At 41.1% G+C, this 26,494-nt stretch overlaps 1 protein-coding gene across 8 annotated transcripts in view; it reads left to right on the top strand.

Annotated features, from left to right (window-relative positions):
* Positions 1-26,494, top strand: part of NTRK2 (neurotrophic receptor tyrosine kinase 2) — a 210,892-nt gene that overhangs the window by 52,893 nt on the left and 131,505 nt on the right. For all 8 annotated transcript variants that reach the window (XR_008463732.1, XM_054185016.1, XM_054185015.1 and 5 more), the window contains exons 10-11: positions 3,691-3,791; positions 5,054-5,153. Coding sequence is in view for 7 of the 8 variants with exons in the window: in XM_054185016.1 (XP_054040991.1) it covers positions 3,691-3,791; positions 5,054-5,153 (201 nt within the window). In the remaining variant the exon portion in view is untranslated. The remainder of the gene's footprint in view (positions 1-3,690; positions 3,792-5,053; positions 5,154-26,494) is intronic.

The following is a 26,494-nucleotide window of genomic DNA, read 5'->3' as shown; positions in this document are numbered from 1 at the left end:
TTTCTGCTGTTTGAAACTGCTGTCTTTGATCTTTGTTTCAATGACTCAGTGCCTGCTTTGAGAAACACTTTGTAGTCCAGAGTGTTTCCTTAATTATTCCAAATTCACAAGTCCAGTTAGTGAGGTGAATAAATGAGGCTGGCTGGAAAGTCTAGAAACTACTACACTTCTTCAGAGAACCACTGCCTGCATGGCTGACAGTGGGGTGGACCCCTGAGATGAGCTTCACTTGGAGACTTTCATGTTTTCATGAATTTTTTTTCAGACGGCTCTGTCTCTATGCTAACCTGTTTATCTACAACTTAGATTATGTTGGAAAGAAGATTTAAAGCACATCCCCCCTCAGGCCCCCACCCTCTTCTCTTCAAAATGCATCTTTCAGAGGCCCATGCTAATCATGTTGCGGATTGTGCCCGCTATAAAGGGTAGAGGCAGTGGCAGAGGATTTGATCCTGCTGTGCGCTGGGACTAGCTGTGTGTCTGTCAGTCTGTTGGCTACGACTGAAGTTAATGGCAGCTGCAAAGTACTTCCCTGTGAGTGTCGGGGCACAGCAGGGCCAGGGGCTCCCTGTGGGGTTCCTTCACGGCAGGGCCTGGCAGCCAGGAGCTGGGGGACATGAGGGCAGCCCCAGCCCTGGCCGTTGGGCACTGCCCTGGGCCACCGGCCTGCGGGTGGGCCCAGCTTAGCAGGGCCCATGGCCAGGCAGGGCCAGGCTGTGAGGAGACAGAGAGGGAGGCGGCAGAGGGCAAGGGGACCCCAACCTCGAGTACCCCTCTGACCACCTTTCTGCGTCCTGTGCTCCATGGGAGGTGATTCCCAAGCGTTTCCCGTTAGGCATTTTGAGCGGGAAACAGAAAAACTGGCGAGGTGGCAGCTGGCTGCATGACGTTGTGTTTGCCGGGCCCGGCATGCCGCAAGTGCGGAGCAGCCGCTGATGCCGCCGGCTTGCCTGGCAGAAAAGGCGGGGAGGAGAGGCCGTCCTGGCCCTGTCTGGGAAACCACCGAGAGAAACAAAGTGACTTGCCCGGGGCTGGGCAGGAAATCGAATGCAAAGCCAGCTCCTTTGGCTCCAAGTTCACATCTCCGTGCCAGGCTGCTGCTTCTGACGCGGTTGTGAACATGAGAGAGACACCGTGCCCCGTATCACCCATCCCCACAGACCCCCCTGGTGCTGGTGTGACCATGCTCTCATCTCTATCCCAGGTTTGTAAAACGGCTGCAAAACACTGCCCGGCCTCAGCCGTGGTTCTCCCCAGTTGGCGTGGTCATAGGTGGCTGCCTGAGGTAGGCGGCACTGGAGAACCTGGCCCTGAAGCGATAGGAGTCCCACATAGCATGCATGAGTCAAGAGGCGTGACCCTGTCTGTACCGGAGTGCTCGGTGTCCGTGTCAGGATTTCATAGTGAAATGAAGAGGAATTTGTTTAACTCAGAATCACCTGGTTTTGGCTGTTGTACGCGTTTTCCTTGCCTGGCTCACCCGTTTCGAGAGGCTTTGAAGATCTGGCAGCAGTTCATATGTAAGCGCTTCGCAGTTATACAGCGGGGGATGGCAATGCAACACCACCGTACCGATGTGGCCTACTTTAGCTCTTGCCCATTTTAATATAAAAGTGCATTCAAAGGATTCACAGACCAGACCTGAAACACTCTGCATGGTTCTCATTAGTCCTTCAGGGTGTGATTTCCAGTAGCTTAGTACAGACATGAGCATAAACAGAACTGTAAATAGCATTGGTTTTTGCTCACTGGTATTTACAAGTAAAATTAGGAGCAAAAAATTTTCCCTGTTGAAAGTTTGTATTACAGAGCCAGAGCAGCAAAGGCTCTAAATATTTTTTTTATATATTGGTCTTACAAAGCTACCATAAATGTAGGTTTGGTCAAAACTATCCTGGTGAAGATTTTCCCAATCTTACAGGCTGAGATACTTGTTATAAAGCAGGCTCTGCCTGCTAATGAATGAAGCAGGAGCTTTCTTCTTTGCTGTGGCAAAGCGCGTAATCACGGTGGCAGATGGTCCCAGTGCCCAGGCTGCTTGTGCAGCGGAGCCATTCAGGCAGGGTTTGTGCTGCCCGGAGTAAGGAACGCTGTTCGTTTCGCCCTTGCTGCTGTTCTATCCTTGCTGCTGTTCTATCCTTGCTGCATAGGAAGCTATAGGTATAGAGATGCAGTGCTGAGTTGGAGAATTCAAACAATAAAAGACCAGGAAATTAGATTTTGTTTTTCATGAAAGCTCTGTATACTTAATATGTATTTTGGCTTGAAAGAGTCCTGTCCTTCGCATGCATGGTGTAGAGCCAAAATAGACTATGCGGCTGGTTAGACAACCTGACTGTACTGACTGTAGCACTGGTGCCAGAAGTAGCTGTGTAGCTTCATATACCAAAAAATCTGCAGCCTGCCGAGTGCTTTGCAGAAAGCAAATGTGTTCACACATGCATGAAGATCAAAAGCCCAATGCAGCTTGTTGCTAGCATTGCCAGCTGAGCTCTCCAGAATGGCCTTGGGAGCTAAAGATCAACTGTACCGAGGCACAGGCCCTCTCGGCCCCTTCTCAGTAGCAGCTCTGTGGTGTGAAGAGTTCCTGCTTCTGCAGTTAGTGAGAGCTGTGTATGCCTCTGCACTCTGCCTTTTCAGATTCACAGTTAAAATTTCATCAGCAGGCTTACGGCACTGATTTAAATCAAAATATGTAAAGAAATACGCAATTAATTGTGAATTTAAATTACAATGCTGGAGGTGCATTTTGTAATAGATGCAGTTGTTGCCCTTGTTTGTTTCTTTCATCTCTACACATTACAGTCATAAGATTAAAATGTTATGTGTATTTTCAGAAATAATCATGAAATATATGCATTTTAAAATTTATTTTCATACCCATTTCTGTAAGTTCTTGTGTATACTATTTAATTCTTTTTATCTTGTTTGAAAAATTTTGTCAGGAAGTCATGGACTGCAAATATATGTGTATCATTTTTAAATAATTATAAATAATTAAGCCATGGTCACTTGTTTGATGGAATAGTTCTGGATTGACTCCTGCAGATCTGTCAGTGGGATTATTTTGATGAATCAAATTTCTTCATAACATCTCAGGCATTTAATTTTTCACAGGTTTACCTGTATGACAGTTTATGATGCTAGACTGTAACCTCTGTGCACACAACAGTATTTTTTATTATTTTTTAAATAAAAATGACTAAAAAAAATTTTCACATTTGATAGTAACAAACTAGCTAAAAATCTATCTGGCACTTTCTTCTCAGCTAAATAAAAGTCTTCAAGTTAATTTCTAAGACTGCCCTATATTTGGCTGAAAACAAGGCTGGAGGAGTTCAGTGTAGAGGGCAGTCTTTCATTTTTAATGGGAAGTCAGAGCGCATAAAAATAGCTTAATGGATGGAGTTCTTCTTTAACTCTAGTTTTTCCAGTAAAGATAGACATTATGGTGCAGATCGCTTCTCTTTTCAAGTTTGTTAGTCACAACACATTTTTAGATTGTCTACCACAGGGATCCCCCCCCCAAAATGTTCCAGCTACTTTAGCAATTATGTATTGTTTCCAGAGAGCTCAGAGTCTTGAGAGTTGTTAGTCGCCTTTCTGTCTTACAGAGCAGAAATAATAAAGACAACCCTTTCCCCTCTAAGATTACAAAATTATAAAAGCAACCTTTTTTCCTTTCCTAAGAGTATGAAACCACGCCTAATGATCTTGGAGACACTACAAATAACAGTAATCAAATCACTTCTACGGATGTTTCCAACAAAGAGAATGAAGATAGCATCACTGTAAGTATATACATTGTTTCCTGATATGTAGTACTGGTGGACTTTCTGGCTCTACAACTCACAAAACTGCATGGGTTGTAATAGGACCCTGAGCTACCAGAAGACTGGAGCTATTAGTGTGTTGTGATCAAAACTCATAAAAAAAGGAAAAAAAGAAAATCAATGCTCCCCACTCTTGCCCTCTCCCCATTTTTTGAAAGAGTGAATCACTTTTCAGTCCAAGTAAAATTGCTAGTTACTTTGTTCCATGCTTTTGTGAACAGCTAACTGTAATTTTTTAGCCTAAGAATTTGCTTCTAATTTTAGCCAAGGAGAGCAACTCTTTATTTACAAAGACTTCCAAGGTGATTTGAAGACCATTGCTTGAATTCTGGTGCTGGAGTCAGCTCCTTCTTATGGAGATGATGTGCTGCAATGAACTTTCAAATTCTAACTGTATGTTTTTAAAACATGATTTCATGTAGGTTTTTGATCAAATAATTTGCAGTAGATTTTAGTATAAGTAGCTCAATTGGTGGGCCTCCTCCTTTGCTGCCCTGCCTCTCATGCTGTCCTGAACTGAATTGTTGGAAACTGGTAGCAGGTGGCCAGCCTGGTTGGCATAGCAGCCTCCCTGCATTAGTGACTCCGTAAAGCAGCAGGCAGTGGAGAGCACGTGCATTCATAAACCAGAGAGCGGTTTGTGAGTTGGGACACTGTGCTAAAAAATTGGGAGGATCCCAGACAGTCTTATCTCATCTGATAACAGAATCATTGAACAGCTGAGGTTGGAAGGGACCTCTGGAAATTCTCTGATCCAATCCCCCCTGCTTAAAGTGGGGCCGGCATGGTTGCCCAGGATTGTGTCCACTCGGTTTTTGATATCCCTAGGGACAGAGACTCCATAGCCACTCTGAACAATCTGTACCAGTGTTCAGCTACCCTCACAGTAAAAAAAATTTTCCTGTGTGCTTTTCTTACATGTTTTCTTAGAATATGCCACTCTGCTGGAAGGGAAAGGGATGATGTGTATGCCCTCCCACCTGCCTTGAATGTGTAGGATGTTGAAAAAGTTGTTCTCAGAGGTGTCTGAATCTCTGTTCTCTGCAGGATAGAAGAAACCTCAACAAGTGGCTGTTTTCTGTACTGCTTGATCTGAGTGCAAATGTTTCCCAGTTGAAACGAGTCACTTTACCTAAGTGCGTTAATCTGAATGTATGCTGAATGTCTTTGAAGGTCATGAGAACAAAACAAGCAGATCTGTTTGTGTCCTCTTATTTTAGGTATATGTTGTGGTAGGAATTGCAGCACTGGTGTGCACTGGCTTAGTAATAATGCTCATTATTCTGAAATTTGGAAGACACTCAAAGTTTGGGATGAAAGGTAAGCAGGGTTGTTTTTTATACCTTCCATAATTGTTGTGGGTTGTATGAGCTATAAATTCTGCACTATAGGCTTCTACACTAAAAGCAATCAAAATAACTAGATTAATGGGATCACATTTAGTGTTTTGTTTATTCATCAGGTAAGTAAGGGCAGAGGCAGATGTAGATAGAGTGTAGAATTTTGTATCAAACTCTGCTACTTCTCTTTTTTTTATGACAAGTCCCATTCCTTTCTCTTCTGCTTCAAAGCCCCCTGTGACACATCATGGAGTAAAATATTACTTGAGTCGGTGTAGGTAGGAAGAAGACAAGAAATGAAACTTATTCTGATATGAGTTTGATTACAACAATTTGGTGAGGATCTATGCTGTATGTAAGAAGTACTTCAGACCATACTACAAATGTCACATTAAGGTGATAGATTCAAGGGCAAACAATGGCAAAGGTGGAAGGTGCATTTGCAGTGGATCCTGTATATGACAGAATGGTTCTTTCTGATACGCGTTTTCTTGAGCTTCTGTTTATATCCTGGGAAGTGGTGACTGGAGAGAGTGGCAAGTGCGCATGTCCCTGTGGAAGGGGGAAATCTCAGCCCTCCCATTTATTAATTTATTTATTTTGCAGCCAGATGAAGGTACGTTTAATATGGAGGTACCTGTAACAGCTCCATTACTGTATTATTTTACTGATATCATCAGTCCGTGTCTGGTGATGGGGGTGAAATGGTATTAAAAAAAACCCAAAAAGAATAAAACACTTGCTGTCTTGTTGGGACGACTCGAAGGTGCTTTGCTGTGTGCTAAAGTACATGAGCTTTTGTTCTTAAGATGTGTAGTTGAAGGTCTGTGAAGACAGTGGTAAGTAATGTTTTGGTAGGCTCCTGTTAACTGCGTGTCCTTCTCAGCTGTGCTTATGACACAGTACTACAAGGATGTATATTTTGATAACCCTTACTTGCTCTTGACAAATGCTCTTTTCAGAGATGTTTACTGTATATTTTGTGTTTCTTCTGTATTCTGTTTAGAGGACAGTTCCTGGAACAAATGAGATTTGAGCAGAGCAGAAATGTAGTCGGTGCAGATTATCTTGCTAGGGTAGTAACCTTTTTTCTCACCTCCATCTGATATGACATAGTCTCTGCTCTTTGGGGTAGTATTAAAAGAGAACGGTCATTGTGAAATATCCTGAATAGCAACATGGAGCCAGCAGGATAGAGCTGCAGAGTTTTGGCCAAAGACTAGAAAAAACTTCCTGCAACTGAGCAGTGTTGCAGAAAGTTCAGTGTAAATTTTGTGTCCAAAGCTTTCTGAATTGCATTTAGAGAGCTGGAGTAGGCAGAAGCTAAATGAGAGCAACGATGAGAGATGTCTGATGTTAGCTCTTTAAAACTGAATGCTTGTTAGATTTTTCAAAATTTGCATTAAATATTTCAACGTGACATTATTGGAGGAACTAGGAAGTAAACTCTCCCCTGAGGCAGAATGCGCAAAGTTGTTTTGTGTGGTAACATGTCACGTCTTACATGGTCGTTGTTTTTCAGTATCTTCAGGTGTGTTTCTCTCAAAAATAGTGCCTTTGCATATCAGTTAAGTTTGACCTCAGTAGTTTTTTGTTGCAGAGTTGTCTGTGTAGATCATATTTTAGTAAGGATAAACTTTTGGGGAAATGACTATATGAAATTATGAAAAGGCGGCAACCTCATGTATACTGTTTATTTTCTTTAAATTTGACCAGTGATGGTTAGGAAGATCATTAAAATGGATTCACAGTTCAGGTACACGCCTTCAAAAATTAATCACAGGCATAGTATACGTGGTAATGGTGAAATGTCACTGTGAGCTATAAATAACTTTTGAATGTTTCATTAGAAAGAAGTGACCTTCAGTTGTCCCTGAAGTCAATGTCAAACTTCTCCAAAGTTTGCATTCACACCTGAGCTTCACAGTCTGATCTATCCATAGTCCAAAGTCCCAGAAACACTGTCTCCATTTATCATCATCAGTATTATTGAATTTATATTAAAGCAATATTGAAAGACATGAGATTAGAACACCACACTGATACCTAATACCCAGACTAATAATGAAATATTACCTTCTCTGAAAAGCCTGCAGCAAAAGTATATATCAAGAATTCATAAATGAAGATAAACAACCTGGGGTATTTGAGCATAGGGAAAATAAGGCAGAGGTGAAGAGAAATTTTTGCAGTCAGTATTAATCAGTACAATACATTTTAAATGTGTAGCTTGGAAATTCTGAGTAAAAAGATCAAGCCAGCTACCTGTGAACTCCTTGAGTCATTTGCTGTTGAATTCAGTGACAGCAAAATTAGTCCCAACTTAGCATACAGACATCTTGTTATGATATGGGTGGTTTAATAAACAGTCTTAGTAGGGATGTGGGAAGGAATAAAATGACCAGATTGCCATTGAAAATATTTATAAAACAAGACAAAAAAATTTCTTTCACGTCTTCCCCAAAATATTAATTAATATTTTGAATTCATAAGAAGGAACTTCTGAGTTACATCAGGCAGAAATGCAAAATAGGCTGTGCTTCATTTTTCAGTTTTCTTGTGAGAACACAACATGGTCATCTCAGATACCCTGTCATTAAATGTCTCTCCACCCTTCTTCAGCCATCAGTTTGGAAAAAAAAAAAATAGTCACTCAGTAACTGGAGCAGTCAAACTGACACTGAATGGCATTTTTCATGTAATTGTGTACTAAAAGGGAAAAAAACGTTCCACTGAAAATCAGAAAAAGAAATGGGTAAATAGGCAATCAGCACGGTGTGTCCCATAGGAAATGACTTTATGTAAAGGGTGAAATTTTCACCCCATTTGGGTTCACAGCAGGCATCTGGAGCTTCTTGAAGACACTGTTTTATGCCTCATATTTTTAAATGCCAGTTTATGCCATCTTTTGCGTGGGCATTGCCTACCCACTTCTTAGACTGTGTCCTTCCTGTTAAAAGAGCTTGATCATGGTTGGAGTGTGGCACTGACAGTGAGAGCATCAGAGATGTGGAGCGGGTGGTTGTTTCTGAGCTACACTGCATCAGAGCTGCCCGTACCTGGAAGCACTGCACATGCTGAAGAGCTGCAGAGACTGCCACAGGGCTCACATGCCACTGTTGTCTTCTTTCCATTACTGTACAGAAAAGAGTCCACTTTAAGTGACAGGGAGCACCAGGTCCTCTGGTAGCTTCCAGTACTTTGGCAGTATTGATGACTTATCAAGAGCTGTTGAAGAGCTGTATAAAAATAACTTACCCTGTCTTTTGGCTTCTCTCCTCATTTTGTATTTTTCAGGTAAGGAGACAACTTGGGATATGTTCATTTCACTCAGTTACCTTTCCAAATTGTAGTAATAGAGTGTTTTTGCAGGTATGGAGGACAAGCAAAGCAATCATTCACTGCCAGTGGCAAAACAAAAGCATTTTGTTTGTAATGGTCTGGATTCTGGTTGAAGTTGGGTTGCCCTGTTAAGAGGCAATTGTTTTAATTCTTGCCTTACTTCTTTTCACTCTGTCTTTTAGAGCTAGAGGCAATAGCAGGTTCTGATGGTTAATTTCAGGAACAGTATTAATACATAATTGGTCTGTGATATGTGCTAGAAAAGACTTAAAATAGGGTTAATAAAAAAACCCCAGTATTGTTTTTTCTACTCTGTGGATGAACTCTCACATTGTGCTAGACTTCCAGACTTCCATTTCAAATTCGTCAGAGTAACTGTTGCAACATAATTCTCTCTATTTCCCTGCTTGTGTACATTTCAAGCACCTTCTTCTACAAGGTTTGTTGGTAAGACCTTTGTGTGAAAATCTGCTTTTGACTGCTTGAATCTGGAGGTGAGGTTTTTAGACCCTTACAAGATGCTGCAGCATAAATGGTGAAAGCTTCAGTTAACTTCTTAAATGTATTAAGATTTGTGGGTTGCTCTTACAAAACACCTTGGCTTGCTTGCTGGAGGATGTGAGAGTGTTTATGGTGGAAATTCACTGAAGGCTGCCAAGACAGCTCTTATCATTTTGTGTGTATTTGTGACTCCATCTAATCAGCTTATGAAATGAAAAAATAACAAGGGAACTGGAGTAGAGAGGGCAGGGGAAGGTGTGTGAACTCCCTGGGTGAATTTGTGGAAGAATAATTCTAGACATATTTTATTCTACTTCCTGTGTTGAAAAATAAATGTAAATAAACAACTGGTTGCAACATAACCAACCTGATAGACAGCTTGCAAATGTTAATATAGCAGCGTGCCACTAAGTGTGAATGGAAATATGGAGGAAACTGATGGAAGACAGATCAGTGGATAAAGTTTGAAATAGCATAATTCAGTTAAAAGGATGAAAGCATTTTTGCAGATTTGAACTGTAGTAAATTTTAGCACAGGGTATCCCTAGTCCGGGAACAAGGCAATATCCTTAGTGCTCCTTGCTTACTAAGGAAGTTGGAAGTGGATGGTTACAGACAAGACTATAATCATAGCTACTTCACTGTGGAGATAAACAGAGTTTGTGTAGGTTTTACCAAAACCAGAAAGGAGAGAGAACCTATTCCTTCCCAAAGGAGACCCTTCTATCTTTTAAGAAACTAAAAAATAGAATCTGACAGAAGTAGAGGGAAACATCTGTACTTGACCACTTTGGGGTAAGAGGGTGTTTTTTGGAATGTTTGTATGAAGTTTTTATCAGTGCTTTGAGCTGTATGTGGTAGTGCAAAGGTAAGGGAACAAACTGAGTCTGAAATTCCTATAATACTTACGCAGTGCCAACTGTTTTCTTGTGTCTGTGGGCTTGGGTGTCATGGTTTGAAAGGTGTTTCTCCTTCCTCGAGTGCTGACTTACCTACCATGTCTAAACATAAGTCCTTACTGTGAATGATTTGCCCCTTTCGTGGACTTTCAAGTCTTGGCACTTCAGGGTACAGAAATTTGCCTTTCTCTGATCAGGTAATGAGATCATGTGGGTGGATTTAAGAACGAAAACAGTATTTCTTTTAGGACAGACACCCAAAATACTATCTTTCCTTCAAGCCATTGACAGCTGCTTGTCATAATTTTTAAGTGTAAGTTTAAAATTTGGACTATCAGTCAGGACATTGTGCTCTTTCACCAAGCTGCCTAAAAGTTATGAACACTTCCATGGAATTTGCCTGCCAAATCAAAACAGAGTATTTTCTCCTACTCCTTGGTAGCTTCTTCTCTCAAGTGATTTCTGTAACATTTGTGCTGGGCCGTGAACTTCCTTGAAAACTTTTTAATTAAAAGCATTGGTTATTCCAACAGGAGCACATTCATAGTAGTGGAATATTTTTTCTTTTCTATGTGCCATTCACTGTATTGTTTTTGCTTGTAAACTCTTGTTATTGAGCTTTGGTCCCAAAGACAGTGGAGGAGAGGGCAGCTTGGAACCTGTCTTCACTTGCAGCATATTTCTCAGTTGTCTCACAATATTTTAGTTTGGTTAAGAAGCACTATACAACTGCATGATAAAAGCCTCCTTACAAAGCAATATTGTCTTTCTGACACAATACATCCATGATGAATTAAGATCTTTAACCCTCATTTATTTACCCAAGTAATCATATTTACATGACTTTAAATACAGTGCTGTCCAGGTAAGAGTGGGGTGCTTTACCATTCTTTCTGAATGTGACCACTTACTGAGGCTTTTGCATATTCTTTTGGATGTAACTTTAGGGCCAGCAGGAGAAGTTTTTTTTTGTGTTACTGTCTGTAAACATATAACAAATGGTCATTTTATTCTCTTCTTTAATACATTTTACTTAACTCCATGTTGTGGGAGAGCGAGTGATTAAAAGGGACTTCAGAACAAACCCTGTTTCATTTACATTGGTGGACAAAGAGTTCAGGTTTTGGAGAGTTTAGATGATTTGAAGCACTGATATGGGAAAAGGGAGAGCTGTTCTGTTTGTTATTAACTCATGCATTATCACACATCTTGATTAAGCAAATGGGTTGCATATAGACTGGGGGAAAGAATGAAATGCAGGTAGAACAGAAGAGCTTTTACTCCTTTGATTCTAAACCAAGTACAAAATAAAAGCTTTGCATCTTCAGCAAAGACCCACAGTTAGACAAATACAATCTAATGTTCAAATTTGTCTGCAATAAGCTTGAAGTGAGATCTACCAGGACAATTTTGCCTTGTTTGCCAGATAATTAAGAAGATCAGTTTGAAGCTTGGGAACACACTGCTTGACCTTCATCAAGTCACTGAAGTCCTGAACTTCTTGAGTTTCCATTTGTACCTATAGAAATTATTTTGTGCTGTGTTGTACCTACCCAAATGCCGATTCTTTGGGTGTCGATCTTTTAATATCTTGAGAACATTCCATTATTTAGTCAATGAGCAGAATATAAAAGAGGGATTAATTCATGTGAGTCAGTGTTGTGAGATAAGATGTAGAAAAAAATGAATGTGCTCAAATCCGCAGTATTTTTAGTGAGCAGACAAGTAAAGGCAATGATGATATTGCTCATCTGTACCACACACAAAAAGCTATTTTATTGTTTGACATTGGAATTCCAGTCCCTGCACTCATGGGCAGATCACAGAAATTGTCTCTCAGGTGCATCACTTGTGTAGTGGGGGCAGTAGTATTTACTTATCACATGAACATTTGGAAGATAGAGTTGTTAATGGTTAAGTGTTAATGCTAAGTATCTTACTCTGAAGAAGGAAATTGCTATAAGTACTTCAAAGAATGAGAGTTCTTATGAACTGATCCAGGAAAGTAATTTTGCGTAAAGGATTTTACAAAGATCTTAAAATATTTAAGCCACCATTCTTCTGTGTTCCAATAAAGAAAAGTGTGTCTTAAAACATTGTTTTGTGCCAGTATCACCCTATCAGAACATAATTTTAGGCATTTCTAGCTTTCCATTATTATTATTTATATAAAATGTGGTCTCTAGGTCTCAGCCTTCAGTTCCTGTCTGCTCCTGGTTTCCTGAGTCTGGTCCTGAAGTGCAAGATATAAAAGGGGAATTTAGCTCTGATTCTGTAGTAGGAACAAGCCAGTGGATGACATGCCCCATATATAACAAAGGATTTAGGGAGACATCTCAAATCTGAAGCTGGGGATTTTTTAATCATGAGATGGTGCATTTGACTATGATGTCCTTTGGTTGCAAAATTCTAACTCAGTTGTAATGACTGAGGCAGAAAAGGAGTTGTTAACTTATTGAGAGCTTTTCATAATTCAAACTACTATACTGATGGATGTTATTAACACAGGAAAATTATCTTAAGGCCTTGTGTCTGTTATTAGCAAAAATATGTGGAAAGCAAGTGTAAACAAGCTGTATTCTACTCCCACTCCCCCAAAAAGAAGTATACAAGCAAGTGATGGAGTAAAGGAGTGCACATATATGTGGTGTGTGTGAAGTGAAATGAACAGGAGAACTGGAGAACTAGGAAGGTGCTGAGTTCCATTCCACAAAATGGAAAGAGGCTGAAGAAAAATGAGACTAATAATGGATGCAGCGGAAATGAGGAGAGCTGAAAATCATAGTTGCCAGAGCTCTACCTTGATATGGGCCAAGGCTCACAGCAATAGCACAGGTCCTAGATCATGGTAGTGGCAGAAGAGAAGAGTCAGTCTTAAAGGTGTAAACTGCAGAGATCCAACCCCGTTTTCAGACTGCATCCACGTTACTTCACAAGTCTTTCTCTTTTAGTTTCTCACGTACAAAGGATGAACACTCACCTGCTTTTATGTGAACTTTTGCCCATATGCAAGTCATGCTGTTTTGGGAATGCGTTAGTTTGTGAGGGCAAATTGTGGTTTAGCCCATGGACAATTTTAGAGAGAAATGAGACTGGATGTAAGAGGAAATATGGGTATGGGAGGAATGGGAGGTGAGAGAGATGGTGGTTCATAATAATTAAATGTTTACCTGTTACCAAAGTGAGATCAGGCACAAAGATAGGTTGGAAGAAGTATTCAGATGTGGAGAGTGAATGGAAAGAATGAAAAGGAGCAAAGACTAGTAAGACAGCCAATGCTATTTATTTATTTATTTATTTATTTCTGAGTGGCCCTAGTTCTCCAATGCTTTAAGCACCATTTACTACAAAGTACATATGTGCTTGGTTGTGATCACCATTTGAGGAAATGTTGAGGTGAGATGATGCTGGAAAACTAGATGCTAAAAAGCAAGCAGTTCTTAAACAATGGCACTGGGAATTTGAATTGTAGTTAAATAAAAGGTAATCCTGGTAGAGATGAGGTCCATTGTACGATCTCCAGCTAGGAAAAAGGGTAATATGGAAGGGGCTGCCAGCAGAGTTGCTGTTAGAGGTTGTTCGTGGAGATGGGTCCAGCTTGTACTGACTTGCCACAGAAGACCTGAGGCTAGCAGGCACTCTAAGAGTATCTGGTCCAACTCCCTGCTCAAAGCAGGGTGGGCTACTGCAGGTTGTTCAGGGCTGTGACCAGCTAGGATTGAATATTTCTAAGGATGGAGACTCCACAACCTCTCTGGGCAACGTGTGACAGTGTTCAGTAACCCTTACAATAGAATTCTTTTCTTTCCTTACATTTAAATTAAATTTAGTCCCCATTGCTGTTTGTCCTGTCACTGGACATGTTGACTCACACTGCAGAGGAACAAAAAAGGGGTAAATAAAGGTGGCATGTGGACAAAGACACTTTCTGGGCTGTTCTGTATTGCTCTTGAATACTGGCTTAATTGTGAAGACAGGGAAATACTGAAAGGTTACAGTAAACCGCATGCTATTTACAGTACAGCAGAATCTTGTTCAAGGAAATTACTTGGCTCAGGCGTGAATCTTGGTTGAATAACACCACCAGGGATTACAAGTATGTGTTGCTTGGGACTTAGTGCTACTCCTTTTACAATACCTGTCAGATTTTATGTGAGTTTCCTTCCATTTGCATTCCTTAGCTTTCAAAGACTGATGTAGGATTCTTTCTCTGATCGAGTTGCATTGATTTCTGTTAACAGCTCTGAAGTTTGAAGTTTTGTGGTTTTTTTCTTTCTTTTTTCATGAGTTTGGAACACGCCCTGTGGTTGTCCTAAATAGCAGATAATACAATTACTCTGCTTCATAAAGTTCTGTTTTTAAATGCCTGGCCGTGATGGCTGCTTATCAATTCTGTTAGCAGATGCTATGATCTTAGTACAGTTGGGGTGCCCATTTTTGTTTCTTTTCTGCAAAAGCATTCAGTATTGCATTTTGCACAACAGGGGAGATTCATCATGAGCTCAGAGCTCAGCTGGCACAGAACACTGTGCTGTATCTCTCCTCACAGCTGTTGTCATTCTGCTTCCTGCAGTAGAACCATGTCTTTTCAAGTAGCATGGACAGAATCACAAAAAATGAAGCCTTGTTTAAGTACGTTTCAGGCAAACATGTATGTCTGAAAATGGCCCACAAACAAGAACTGCTCAGAGATTGAATATGATTTTTAAAGTCTTCTGAAGCTTATTTGAGCTTTCCCCAAATCGGGCAAACTGCTTGCTCTTTCTTGTCTGATGTTGCAAAAATACACAGGAGTAGCTTTTTATCAACAGTTTCCTTTAGTGCATCTGAAGATGCCTTTGTTTTGTTTGTAAAGTCTCATGGCATTACACTCTTTGGATCTGCATATTTGGAAAAAGCATCAAGAACAGTTTTTTTTGCAAGGTTCATGGCATTTCTTTTTTTCAGAATGAACAAGAATTGCTGTTAAGCCATTGTTCTAGGAATGCTGTTGCTGCTTAGGAAGAAATCAGGAAGTACAAAAGTTCACAGGAATTAAGAAAAATTAAGACATAAGGTAGCCAAGCTGCTTGACTATCTGGTAAAAGGAACACTTTAGGTTTTGTTTCAATTCTGGGCAAAAGTTCACATAAGATAGTTTTATTTGAATTAATGGATCCTTTTGGTATTTCTTCACACACACACACTGATGCACTTTTTATCATCTCCCAGCATATCTATAACCCAGGAGCAGCTTTGTATATTAGCTGTTGACACAGCCTCACCACTGCAGCCTGTGAATTCCCCAAGGTGTTTTCTTTATGGGTAGCTGAACACACCTTTTCCAAGTGACTCATAGCTGTTCTCGGTTGTTCTCTTCCTGGAGATACTATACGTCCCCAGTGCTTCCTCACTGGCGTGACAGAAGTATGCTTCTCTGCCTCACCGTGGCCACTGTTTTAGCCTTTCACATTTATTTGCTTAAAACATTAGGGCTATATTCAGTCCTCAGCCTGGATGATAATCTGGTGTTAAGGATCAGAATAATATATTATAAATAGTGTATTTTTTCCCCATAAAGGAGTGATGAGGTGAAATGGGAATGGTCTTCTCTTTTTCCAAGTAGCTTTTTGTGCTGCCATTTTCAAATACCATTTTCTTTTAACACCTGTTCTGCATCCTACATGAAAATCAGAATTAATTGAGGGTTAAATTAAACTCTTGTTTAAAACAAGAGTCTCTCATTCTCTCTTTTTGTCCTTTGCCCTGTTTTGTCCCATTTAATGCTGTTGACTTTGCCAATACCAGAAACCAGGAAGAATTGCTGGCACTTCCAGTATGGAAATGAGAAGCCAGATCTAGCAAAATGAAATCAGTCTTATTTCTTTGAGATTTAAAAAAAAAAAGAAAAAAAAAAGAAAAGGTGGGGTTGGGAATCTTTCTGGAGCTTCCTAAAAAAAGTCACAGGGTGGGACCAATGTAATAGGGTCCTTTATAATGAAGTAAAATGCACAAACTATTTAATAACTATTATTTTTTCTAGTTCAATTTTATTCTTAGTGTAAAAGATTAATGCCACTGTTTCTTCAACTGCCCAGTGTAGCTGAATGCCCTGGAGCACAAAGTGGAGTAATGTAAACATTCAAGAAGTATTTCTGAAAAGTCCTTCATATGTCCCTGATAGCATGATAGACTAAAAAGTGAAGCTTCACTTCTTCCTGGCAGTTTGGCTAGCCAGTCTGGCTGTGGTCCTCCTCCCTCTACCATCCCCTTTCCTTCTTGGCCGCTCTGAGCATTGATGGTATGATAATACAGAGCTAGCACGTGGGAGAACTCAGACCTTTTCCCTCAGATACATTTTGGATCTCAAATGCATCATCCTCATGGAGTAACAGGAGGGAAGAAGATAGCCTACAGTCATGGCACTGTACCAGCGCAGGGCACAATCTCTGCACTGCCACAGCTTCCCTCCAGAGAGTACGTGGAAGCTGGAGAGGTTCATTTGTAACCCTTGTGAGAAGTCCTGTGTTCATGGATTTGCCTCCACATTCGATAGGTCCAGCCCCAACAAGGAGACATGCCATGGACATGGTTTTTAACTTTGGTCCCGGTCAGAAGACATTGTGAGTAATTCAAACTTGGAGAGAAACACTCCTTAAAAATCTGTGAATTGAGTTACAATAATACTTTGTTTCATCTGGGAGCAATCAGGCACAGGAGCTCGTAGCTACAGCTAAAATGTATGTTACTCAAGGGCTTCCAAGTAAGTTTTGTGGCCTAATCTCTTTGTATTTGTGCCCTTTCAAAAAGTTGCATTTCTGTGTTTTGTAGGAATAGGCAGCAGCAGAAATGTATCTCACAGAAATATTCCTTTTTCCATGTTATTGTCGTAACCAGTATTTCCTGGCATCCCGTAATTTTTTTGGAGAGGGCCATTATAGTGTTCCCTCCCGTGATCTCTAGAGCTGCACTGTTACCTGTCCTTTTCCTATGACATGTGGAGATATGTTCTAAGAGCAGCCCATGTTTTAGGTCTTTACCTGGCTGTAATGCAGTTGCTCATTTGTTGGATGTCTCTCACACTCCAGCTGCTTGAGGGTTAAATTAAAACTGGCAATCAAATTCTGTATTTGTGGTTACCACCAGCTAAATATTTCTGCCCATTACCATCCTTTTGGAGGTTTCCAGTGAGCTCTCACATCCCTCACTCACTTTCAATAGCCTCTCCTGCTAAATTTTTCTTTTTCTCCCTGCGTGCTCCAGGCAAACATTAACGTGGGCTATTCTGCTGCCATCACAAGAAGTCACGCAATGTGCCAGTGGCACAGTAAACCCTAGGTGCCCTGTGGGTGCAGGTTATGAGCCAGGTGAATGGCACAGGGCCTGTTCCCTGCCCAGAGGCTGAGAGTTTGAGCGATACAGCTATTAAGTACGAATTCATCACCTCTGGCACATGAAATCTTTGGGCTGCAAAGGTATTCTGGATAAGTGTGACTATGCATGTGCTCTGTGGTTATGTGATCCCTCAGGCAGATACTTTTGGCCCCTGTCAGAGGCAGGGCAGTAGATACTCATCTGGTTGGACCTACATGGCTGTTCTTGTGTTCTATGCCTGCTGCACACAGGAACACTAGCGAGGTAGAGAAAGTCTCCTTCTCTCTGTCTCTTAAGCACCCTCTTGCTTTGATAAAGAAGAGTATAAAATAAGTACACATAGCTTTATTTTAGCAAAGTAATAGTTTGGAATTTCATATAGTTGATTTAGTGCAATTCACTGATTCACCAGATAATCTAGCATGAGCACAGAGGAACCAGAGGAAAAATTCTTCCTTTCGGTCCTTGGCAAATCAGCGTATAGCTGTGTCTTGCATCATATGCTACAGGCCTCGTGACACGTGCAAGAGGAGCATGATAGCAAATCAACAGAGAGACCAAGGAGCGTTTATGGTTTCAGGCTGTTGGACCATACTGTCTTGGGGCCACAGAGAGATTTCCATAGTTTGAATCCCTGCTTTTCCCTCTGTTGTGTTCGGACAGTTCCTGAGCTCAGATCAGACTGTGTGTGTTCCTGCAGGGACCGAAAGCCTCTGTCTAGTTCATGGTTCAGGCACAAATGTGCCAAATTTGAATTGTGCAGAGTTGATATACCTGAGAGAAGGATGAGACCGCCTTATTCCTGTACCTTCTTTCTATGGCCTCAATCCAGCGCAGTATGGTGTTGCCTGTGGCAGCTCTGAGGTGACAGTTGTACCCTTGTGGTGCCAAAGGGGGAGGAGTTCTTACCATGTGTTTGCACCCTTTGTGCAATTGGCTGTGACCTATCTGTGTACTTTGAAAAATGTTCATGCCACAATAGACATTCACTATTAATCACAATGACATCACCTTGCGTTTAAGTGCTTAGGTACTGCAGTGATGGCAACTTCTGCACGTTGACTTGCTTCCAGCAGCCAAGACAATATTTTTGTGAAGTACAAGCTATATGTCTTCAAACAGGTGCTTTTGATTGCATAAAGTATAAAACTGAGCCCCGTTCTCACTGACCACTAGCTGTGGAAAAAGGTTCTTCATGCGGACTGTTGTGTACACCAGCTGGCCTTGGAATTATGATCTCTTTGCCACTGAACTCCCACACTTTGTGCACACTAAATTAATTCGTGTCATTTTAAGTACAAGGCATAGAACTTCTGAGAGGTCCCCAGTGCCTCTTCCAGCTGTCCTAACTCCCAAGTTTCCTTAAATTTTAATTAGATACTTCAGAGTTAGATAGGTATATACCCAGTCTTTTTCCAGCTCATTCCATTGCAGCTGACTACTGATAACCTTTCTGCTCTGTTACAATCCTGAAAATGCATTCAGAACAGCGAACAATATTATGGAAATGCTTTAATTGAAATGCTTTCTTTCGTTTCAACAACTTGGTCACCAGTTTGTTTTGCTTCAGTGTGAGGGGGAAAAAAAAAGAACCTCAGCTACTGTGGAGACTTCAGAATTTAGTGTTTAGTATTGTTACATAGTCAAAAGAGCTGTCTTGTTAATGTTTAAAACTGAAGTAGTGTCCTGGCGAAGTGGGGTATTTTGGAAAGGGAAGGAGGAAGTGGGCTGAATAGAATGGATGATTGGTATCTAAAGATTTTGGTATGCTGATGGCATCCTTCATAAAAAAACAACAGTCAGTGAGCCTGACTCTTTCTTAAACAATGGCCCTTTTATACTACCCTGCCAGTAAATGAGTGTAGATGGGAATTAGACTCATTTAGATTGATGGGGGTTAGCATTTCTTTGGGGAGAGAAGTGCAGCAGGCAGAGGTCCTGCGGTTGGCTGTGTCAGCTTCCATGTGCATCTAGGAAAGTATAGTAACATGGGAAACTAAATCCTCCCAGAGAATAGGTGGAACTTAATCTTGGCCTTCAGCTCCTCAATTAACCTTGGCACTGTAACACACTGGGCTCTGGATGAGGGAGGCATCTTAGAGTGGTTCTTAAATAGCTTCTTAAATAGGAAATGAAATATCAGTGTTTTGCTGGAGTACTGCTTCCAGTCAACATGACAGGACTTAAAAAAAGGTAATGGAAAAGAGACCCAACTAATAATGTTGCTCCTGAACCTGCTCTGGACAAGATATGGACCAGGACCAATTCTCCTACGTGAGTCAGCCATAAAAAGGCTATGGAAGAGGGGGTTTAAGGAACTGAAATCTCAGAGGGTGCCCTTAACTGCACTTCAGATGTACCTGACTGTGTTGGCTAATGTGTGTGGAAAGCATAAAAGGTACAGCAAAAAATATTTTGTTGATGCCAGTAAGAAAACTGCATGTATCTAGTGGTAGATATGAATACAGGTTGTAGCCTGAACTGATGAATCCTTTTTATACAGGGGTTTGTGCACATTCATGTTCATGTTCATGTATGCTTACACATTCCTGGTTTGGTGTATAGCCAGCTGGAGGTAGGTAAATATATTCCTAAATGTGACTCAGAATAGTTTTCTGCTTTGTTTAACAGAACTTTATGGTGTTTGGATATTCTCATTTGTCCAGTATAGTCATAGTTTAGTCACTTTTTTAAAATACTTCACAGCTTCACTGCTTATGATTCACCTTTTGAAATGTGATTGTAGCTCTGACACCCTTCCATTGTTTAATTTCACCAAAAGGGGTTGTTAATCATGCAAAATAGGTCTAAAATTTTAAAGATGGAAAAAAAAGAAAAGTGAATTTTCTATGATTTTTCATGATTCCTGCAGCCAGACAGAACAAATTCTGTTTTCCTTTTCTGCAAAATACTGTTTCATACTTCTTTGTGTAGGTTTTCATCTGTCTTCAGCAGTAGTACAGGTGGTTGTAAATTCCTTGTACTAGCATCAACTTGGCTGCTACTTTGTGAAGAAAATTACGTTTTCTCGTCTTCTTTCTGAGACTGACTGTAGGGAATTCAAGGATCATTTTGTACAGAAGTGTAGTGTGTGGCAGTTTGGATTGAACAAATAGCTCTAAACCATGAGTCGTGCAAAACTCTTAGCACAGGAGGTGAATGATATGTTATGTAAAGGTAGTAGGTAATATAGCCATGGGTCAGGACTGGACTGAGTAAGGTCTTGGATGGAAACCAGGGAGATCATAGCCAGAGGGCTGATAGTCCATGAATAAGACCAGGTGAACCTCTTGCAATTCATTCAGTGAGCTCAATGAGAAATACAGGTAATAGTTTGAGAGACAGATGGGATTACTATTTTTTTAAAAAAAGGTAAGATCAAAGCCTACGTTCATTGTGGGAGAAAGTTGGGCTAAGTGAGAAGTGATAGAGAGGAGTGAGGGAGGGGTGAAAAAAGAGGTACGGGAACCTAGGAGGAGAGGTCTTTGGGTCCAAGTCAGGAGACTAGAAGAGGTGAGCAGGTAGGGAATTTCTTAAACTGTGATGGGGAAAAAAGAAAAGGTTGTAGGATAGCTAAAGAAAACATTGTTTTATAACTAGGCGAAAGCAAGCCAAAGAAGGCAAAAATCGCCATTTTCGGTTTTGTACTGGAAGGATTCATTATATTCTGAGTAGAAAGAGAAGAGCAGGACGGCGTTAAGATAGGACCTCAAAGTTGTGGAGAGGTTGCTGGGATTGAAGATGCAATATTTAATTATGATGAAGAAGGTGGGACTAACTTCTGTCAGTTGGAAGGATGACAGGAACAGGGGTAGTGTGATATCTTGAGCATCTGGGAGGGTCGGCATGGTCCCAACCTGGTTTTGAAAGGGTGGTCCCTGATGGCATGGAGAGGAGCAAAAAAATCAGTGGGAAAGTGAAAGAAGAAAGGAATGAATTGATAAGCCTATTCAATGAAAGCAAGAGAAAAGACAGCAAGGGGGGAGGATTGAGAGCTGTGGTGACTATCAGCTCTGACAAACTCTCATGAAGTGAGAGAAAGGCCAGATAGTGTCTCCCAGAACAAGTGTTAAGAGTTCTAGGTCAGGCCATTATTTGGAATGCATCTTTACAGGTATCTTGCAAAGATTGCCAGACCTAGTCCAGTCACCACAACAGGGGCCAGGAGTTGCTCTGAGCTTTGTACCAGCAGTGTGAAAGCTTGGGAAGCTGGCTTTGCTCTCCTCTCTAACTGCTGCCGACCTGACATCAAGCTCTTGCAGTAGTGAAACTGTATGGCTGTGAGTTAGTGTGGAATTTGATACCAGAAAGTATGCATGTTTCATAATAATATCATGGGAACAGAGGAGGAAATCTGTGCTTCTGTGGTGAGAAATGTCCTGTTTCTTAGCTAATAACAGTGTCCTGCAGTCACCTGTCTTTTGCGGTGCCCCTCACTGAGTTCACATAATCATGAATTCCTGCACAACTTTTTAAGAAAACGAAACTAAAAAAATATTAAAATATTTAAACTTCAATTTGGAATAAACCAAGGCCAGACCAGTGACATTGAAAATCGTACAGCCAGGGCCAAGAAATGTGCTTCTTGTGCTGCAGCCACCTCAGGATCAAAAAGGCAGGAAGCTGAGGAATCTTATTTTGCAAAGATCTCTGTGGTGGCACTCAGCCTGGCCCCTAGCCAGGACACTTCTGTTGGCAAAAAAGATTTACTCAATCTGACCTGTGCTATCACGTGTGGTCACAAGATTGGATGTGAACACATCAAAGAATACAGTAATAGATGCAAGCAGCAGCCAGACTTTTTCTGGATATTTCATGGAATACAGTGAATTTCAGTGTGTGCAATATGTACAGTTAAAATCATGAATGCAAAAAGATTGAGGCCTCCCCCACCCACCATGTGCAAATAATTGTCTACACAGAAGCAGCTGATTAGAACTGTGGATCAGCTCTGTTAAATTAGAAGGATGCCTAGTTGTGTCATGGTGATGGGTGCTGCAGGGTTCAGCCAGCAGTGAGAGCAAACCTCTTTGCCCTAGCCTAGCTGCCGTGTCCTATTGCTTTTTCAGCACCAGAAACACCACTGCTGGAAATAGGAACTAACAGTCAGTGCAGAATAAGCGCTGATAGACTCCGCAGATACTACATTTTCAGTGTGCATGAAAGAGGAGAATTTTGCCCTTGGCCTGTAAATTACAGCTCATTTAAAAAAAATCATCATAGGTCCTGTCTAATGTTAGGTGGCTGTTATGGTTTTAGAAACCCATAACAATTCATTGTCATTTAGACAATTATTCTATCACCTGATGAGCCCTCCCCACCCGGGAAGGGGAGTGGGGGAAAACAAGGGAAAATGAGGATTGAAATATAAATAGATTTAATAGGATAAGACCGAATAATTAACAATAATACTAAAGAACCATTATTGATCCTAATCCTAATATAAAGTAGACAAGGATTATACTCAGCCACTTACATCAGTAGGAAGCTGTGCACTCCCAGCAGTGGACAGCAAATGTCAGACACTGCGAGCGCTAAGGCTTCAGGAGGAAGGGAAGGTCGCAGGGGTCTGATACTGGGGCAAGAACTTCTCTGGACCACTGCCATCAAGGGAGAGAGAGAACTACGCAGAAAAATTCCTAATTTATATCGAATGTGATGTTCATGCTCAGGTCTCACTCCTCTTCATCCCTGCTTCTGGCAAGGTTCAAAAACACTGAGACCTTGAAACTCATATACCATATCTGGCTATAAAGTAAATATTTTCACAAATTCAGACACTAGAGTTTTCCCAAGCATTTGAGGAGAAATTGGTCCTGGGTCGCTCAAACCAGGACAGTGGCTCTAGTAGTTATAGCCAAGATTGGAAACTTTTTTGAGAGAGGAATGTTTCACTGCACTCAAAGAGTTGTGGTCAATGGCTCGAGTGATGAGTGGCGTTCCTCAGGGGTTGGTACTAGGACCGGTACTGTTTAACATCTTTGTTGGAGACATGGACAGCAGGACTGAGTGCACCCGCAGCAAGTTTGCTGATGACACCAAGCTGTGTGGCGTGGTCAACACACTGGAGGGAAGGGATGCCATCCAGAAGGACCTTGACAGGCTTGAGAGGTGGGCCTGTGCAAACATCATGAAGTTCAACCAGGCCAAGTGCAAGGTCCTGCACATGGATCGGGGCAATCCCAAGCACAAATACAGGCTGGGCAGAGAATGGCTTGAGAGCAGCCCTGAGGAGAAGGTCATGGGGGTGCTGGTGGACGAGAAGCTCAACATGAGGCGTCAATGTCTCATGAAGCTCAACATGAGGCGTCACAGCCCAGAAAGCCAACTGTATCCTGGGCTGCATGAAAAGAAGCGTGACCAGCGGGTCGAGGGAGGTGATTCTGTCCCCCTGCTCTCATGAGACCCCACCTGGACTGCGTCCAGCTCTGAGACACCCTACGTAAGAAGGACGCAGGCCTGTTGGAGAGAGTCCAGAGGAGGGCTCCAAAGATGAACAGAGGACTGGAGCACCTCTCCTATGAGGACAAGCTGAGAGAGTTGGAGTTGTTCAGCCTGGAGAAGAGAAGGCTCCAGGGACACCTTACTGCAGCCTTCCAGTACCTGAAGGGGGCCTACAGGAGAGCTGGAGAGGGACTCTTGACCACTGAGTGTTGTGACAGGACAAGGGGTAATGGTTTTTAAACTCGAAGAGGGTAGATTTAGATTAGATATTAGGAAGAAATTCTTTCCTGTGAGGGTGGTGAGACACTGGAAGAGGTTGCCCAGAGAAGTTGTGGATGCCCCATCCCTGGAAGTGTTCAAGGCCAGGCTGGATGGGGCTCAGAATAACCTCATCTAGTGGGAGGTGTCCCTGTTGCTGGCAGGGGGGTGGGAACTACATGATCTTTAAGGTCTCTTCCAACTCTAACCATTCTTTGGTTCTATGATTTTATTTCTCCTTCATTTTGTATAAAGTCCTCAGAAGAGCCATGGGACTGAACACAACTATGTAACCAAAAGTGGGAAGGTTTGTAACTCTTTGAAATGTAATGGCAACAAGATACTTCAGTGCCATGAATTGGACAATACCTAAACACCATATCCAAGGGTCTACAAGACCTATGAATTGATTCTTTCTGATAAAAATGGAAAAAATAATATTCCAAATCAAAGACCATTATTAAGTATCTTGTTAGAGGTAGAAGTTGGAGTTGGAAGGGACCTTAAAGATCATCCTGATGTAAACCTGTCCATCACCAGATTCTTGCTAAACTTACTGTGCCATCATACTGCAGTTTTGGACTAAAACTAAAGATGCATTGGTTTCTGGCTTTGTTATTTTGTAGATTTGCACATTGTCTTTCCTGTGTAGTCTGTCACTGTAATCCAGAGCTCACCTCTTTCTCTCTTACTTAAATGAGTATAAGATAATGGTTAGCATTTTATTTTATGACATTAATTAAGTATAGAAGCAGCACTGTTAATCTAGTATTTTTTTTCTACCCTATTATTATAGAAAAAGGTACCTGAATTTAATTCCAGTAGTAGTAATTCTCACCTTGATCAATGTTGCCACGTGGTCCTTAAAGAAGAGGGTGTTTCTAAGGAAGATTTCTAATCTCTAGACAGTGTAAATATCGGTTATTAAATAGATGATCAAGGGGAAACTAATCATATGGATATTTCAAAAATACGCAACTTCCTACACATACGAACTCACTGTGTTTGGCAGCACTGAGCACTCCTTTGTGCAGGTATATCCTATAGACTTCTGCCAGTGCACTGCTATGTGGCAGTGGGGACAGAAGTTGTTGCATTTTTTTCCCCCTGTAGCGGATAGTAAACAGAAAAATCTTTTCATATTTGCACATTGTCGGTATGTCTTTCTTTGTTGAGCAGCACCTCTCTGAGTGGAAATGCCTACAATCATTGATCATTTGGCTGTTTGATGGTTTTCTTCAAGTTCTCTTGGTTTGATAACATTTAAAAAAAGTCTTGGCTTAATATTTTTCCTATCTCTTAACATGGTTGATTTGTTTTAAAAAGGCATTTTGAAATCAGAAAAGCAGTCTATAACCTAAATTATGACTGGTCTATGAAAATACATTAATAGTTAGAGAATGATTTGCAGTAGGACTGCTACATGAGCCAAGACGGAAGCAGGAGGCTTTCTCTGTGTTGCAGTAAGTAGCACAGTAGCTGGACCTACCCAAAGAAAAGCTACTGGAGACAATTTGTAGGAAAGGAGACTTTAGAAGAAAAACTGAAGAATGCATGGAGGAGAAAAAAATCAGTAAGGAGGATGTAGTGAATTGTATGATAAATAAGGAGAAAATTATCATACACCTTCCTATGTCTCATCTAATGGTTGGCTTTCTGCTCCCCATTTACGCTTCTATATTGCTGTAGTGGTAATCAATACAAACCAGCAGTCATTTGGGTTTCTCCTGCCACACAGTTTATAACTTTTCACATAATTTTATTTCATTCCATTTTATGAAGAGCTTTTTTTAAAAAATAACCTTCTCCTTTTTTTAAGGCCAAACAGCTATCTGGTAGAAAGTATGCTCAAAGGCCTTTCAGTCCTAGGAAAGATCCAAAGACTAGAAAATCATATTCTGCATCACTGGGTACTAATGAAAGTCTAGGTAGTGACACAGGCAATCAATAGCATCTTTTAGCTGCTCACAGTAATGAACGTAATATGTATAAACACACATATATGCATATTTAAAAATATATATATGTTGTTATATATTACATAGTCTGAAGTATACAAAAAATGACACCTTTGAGTTGTTGCCTAGAGGTGCTTCATGTTCTCTTGAATGAATTTGCAGTTTATTGTCATGAATAGTGTGATATGTGAAAGAAGAAAGATCCACTTGGATATGTAAAAAATTGAGTTAGGAGCATGCTGCAGGAGCTCATTAATGATTCAGAATGGTTGGTTTCAGTTTCCCCTCCTTCCTTTCACAAGGCAAAATTTGATCAATACTTTTCTTTCAAGGTCACAACTGGTGCTTGGTCTCTGTCCTTCTCACAGCCCTGACCCAACCATAGGAGTGTTTTGGAGGATTTAATTACCACTTTAATCAAGGTTGTCATCAATAACTCTCAGCATAGTCAGTCTCGAATAGAAAGCCGTATTACTACAAGACAGGGCTCTGCCCTGATCCGAGTACAGGGGTGCTGTGCTTGTGAATGGCTTTGTGTCAGTCATGAAAGGGACTTTTCCTCTCTC

Source organism: Rissa tridactyla, chromosome Z, assembly GCF_028500815.1.
Source record: "Rissa tridactyla isolate bRisTri1 chromosome Z, bRisTri1.patW.cur.20221130, whole genome shotgun sequence".
Classification (NCBI taxonomy): Eukaryota; Metazoa; Chordata; class Aves; order Charadriiformes; family Laridae; genus Rissa; species Rissa tridactyla.
Note: the sequence above shows the minus strand (reverse complement) of the source record. Positions and strands in the feature narration are given on the sequence as shown.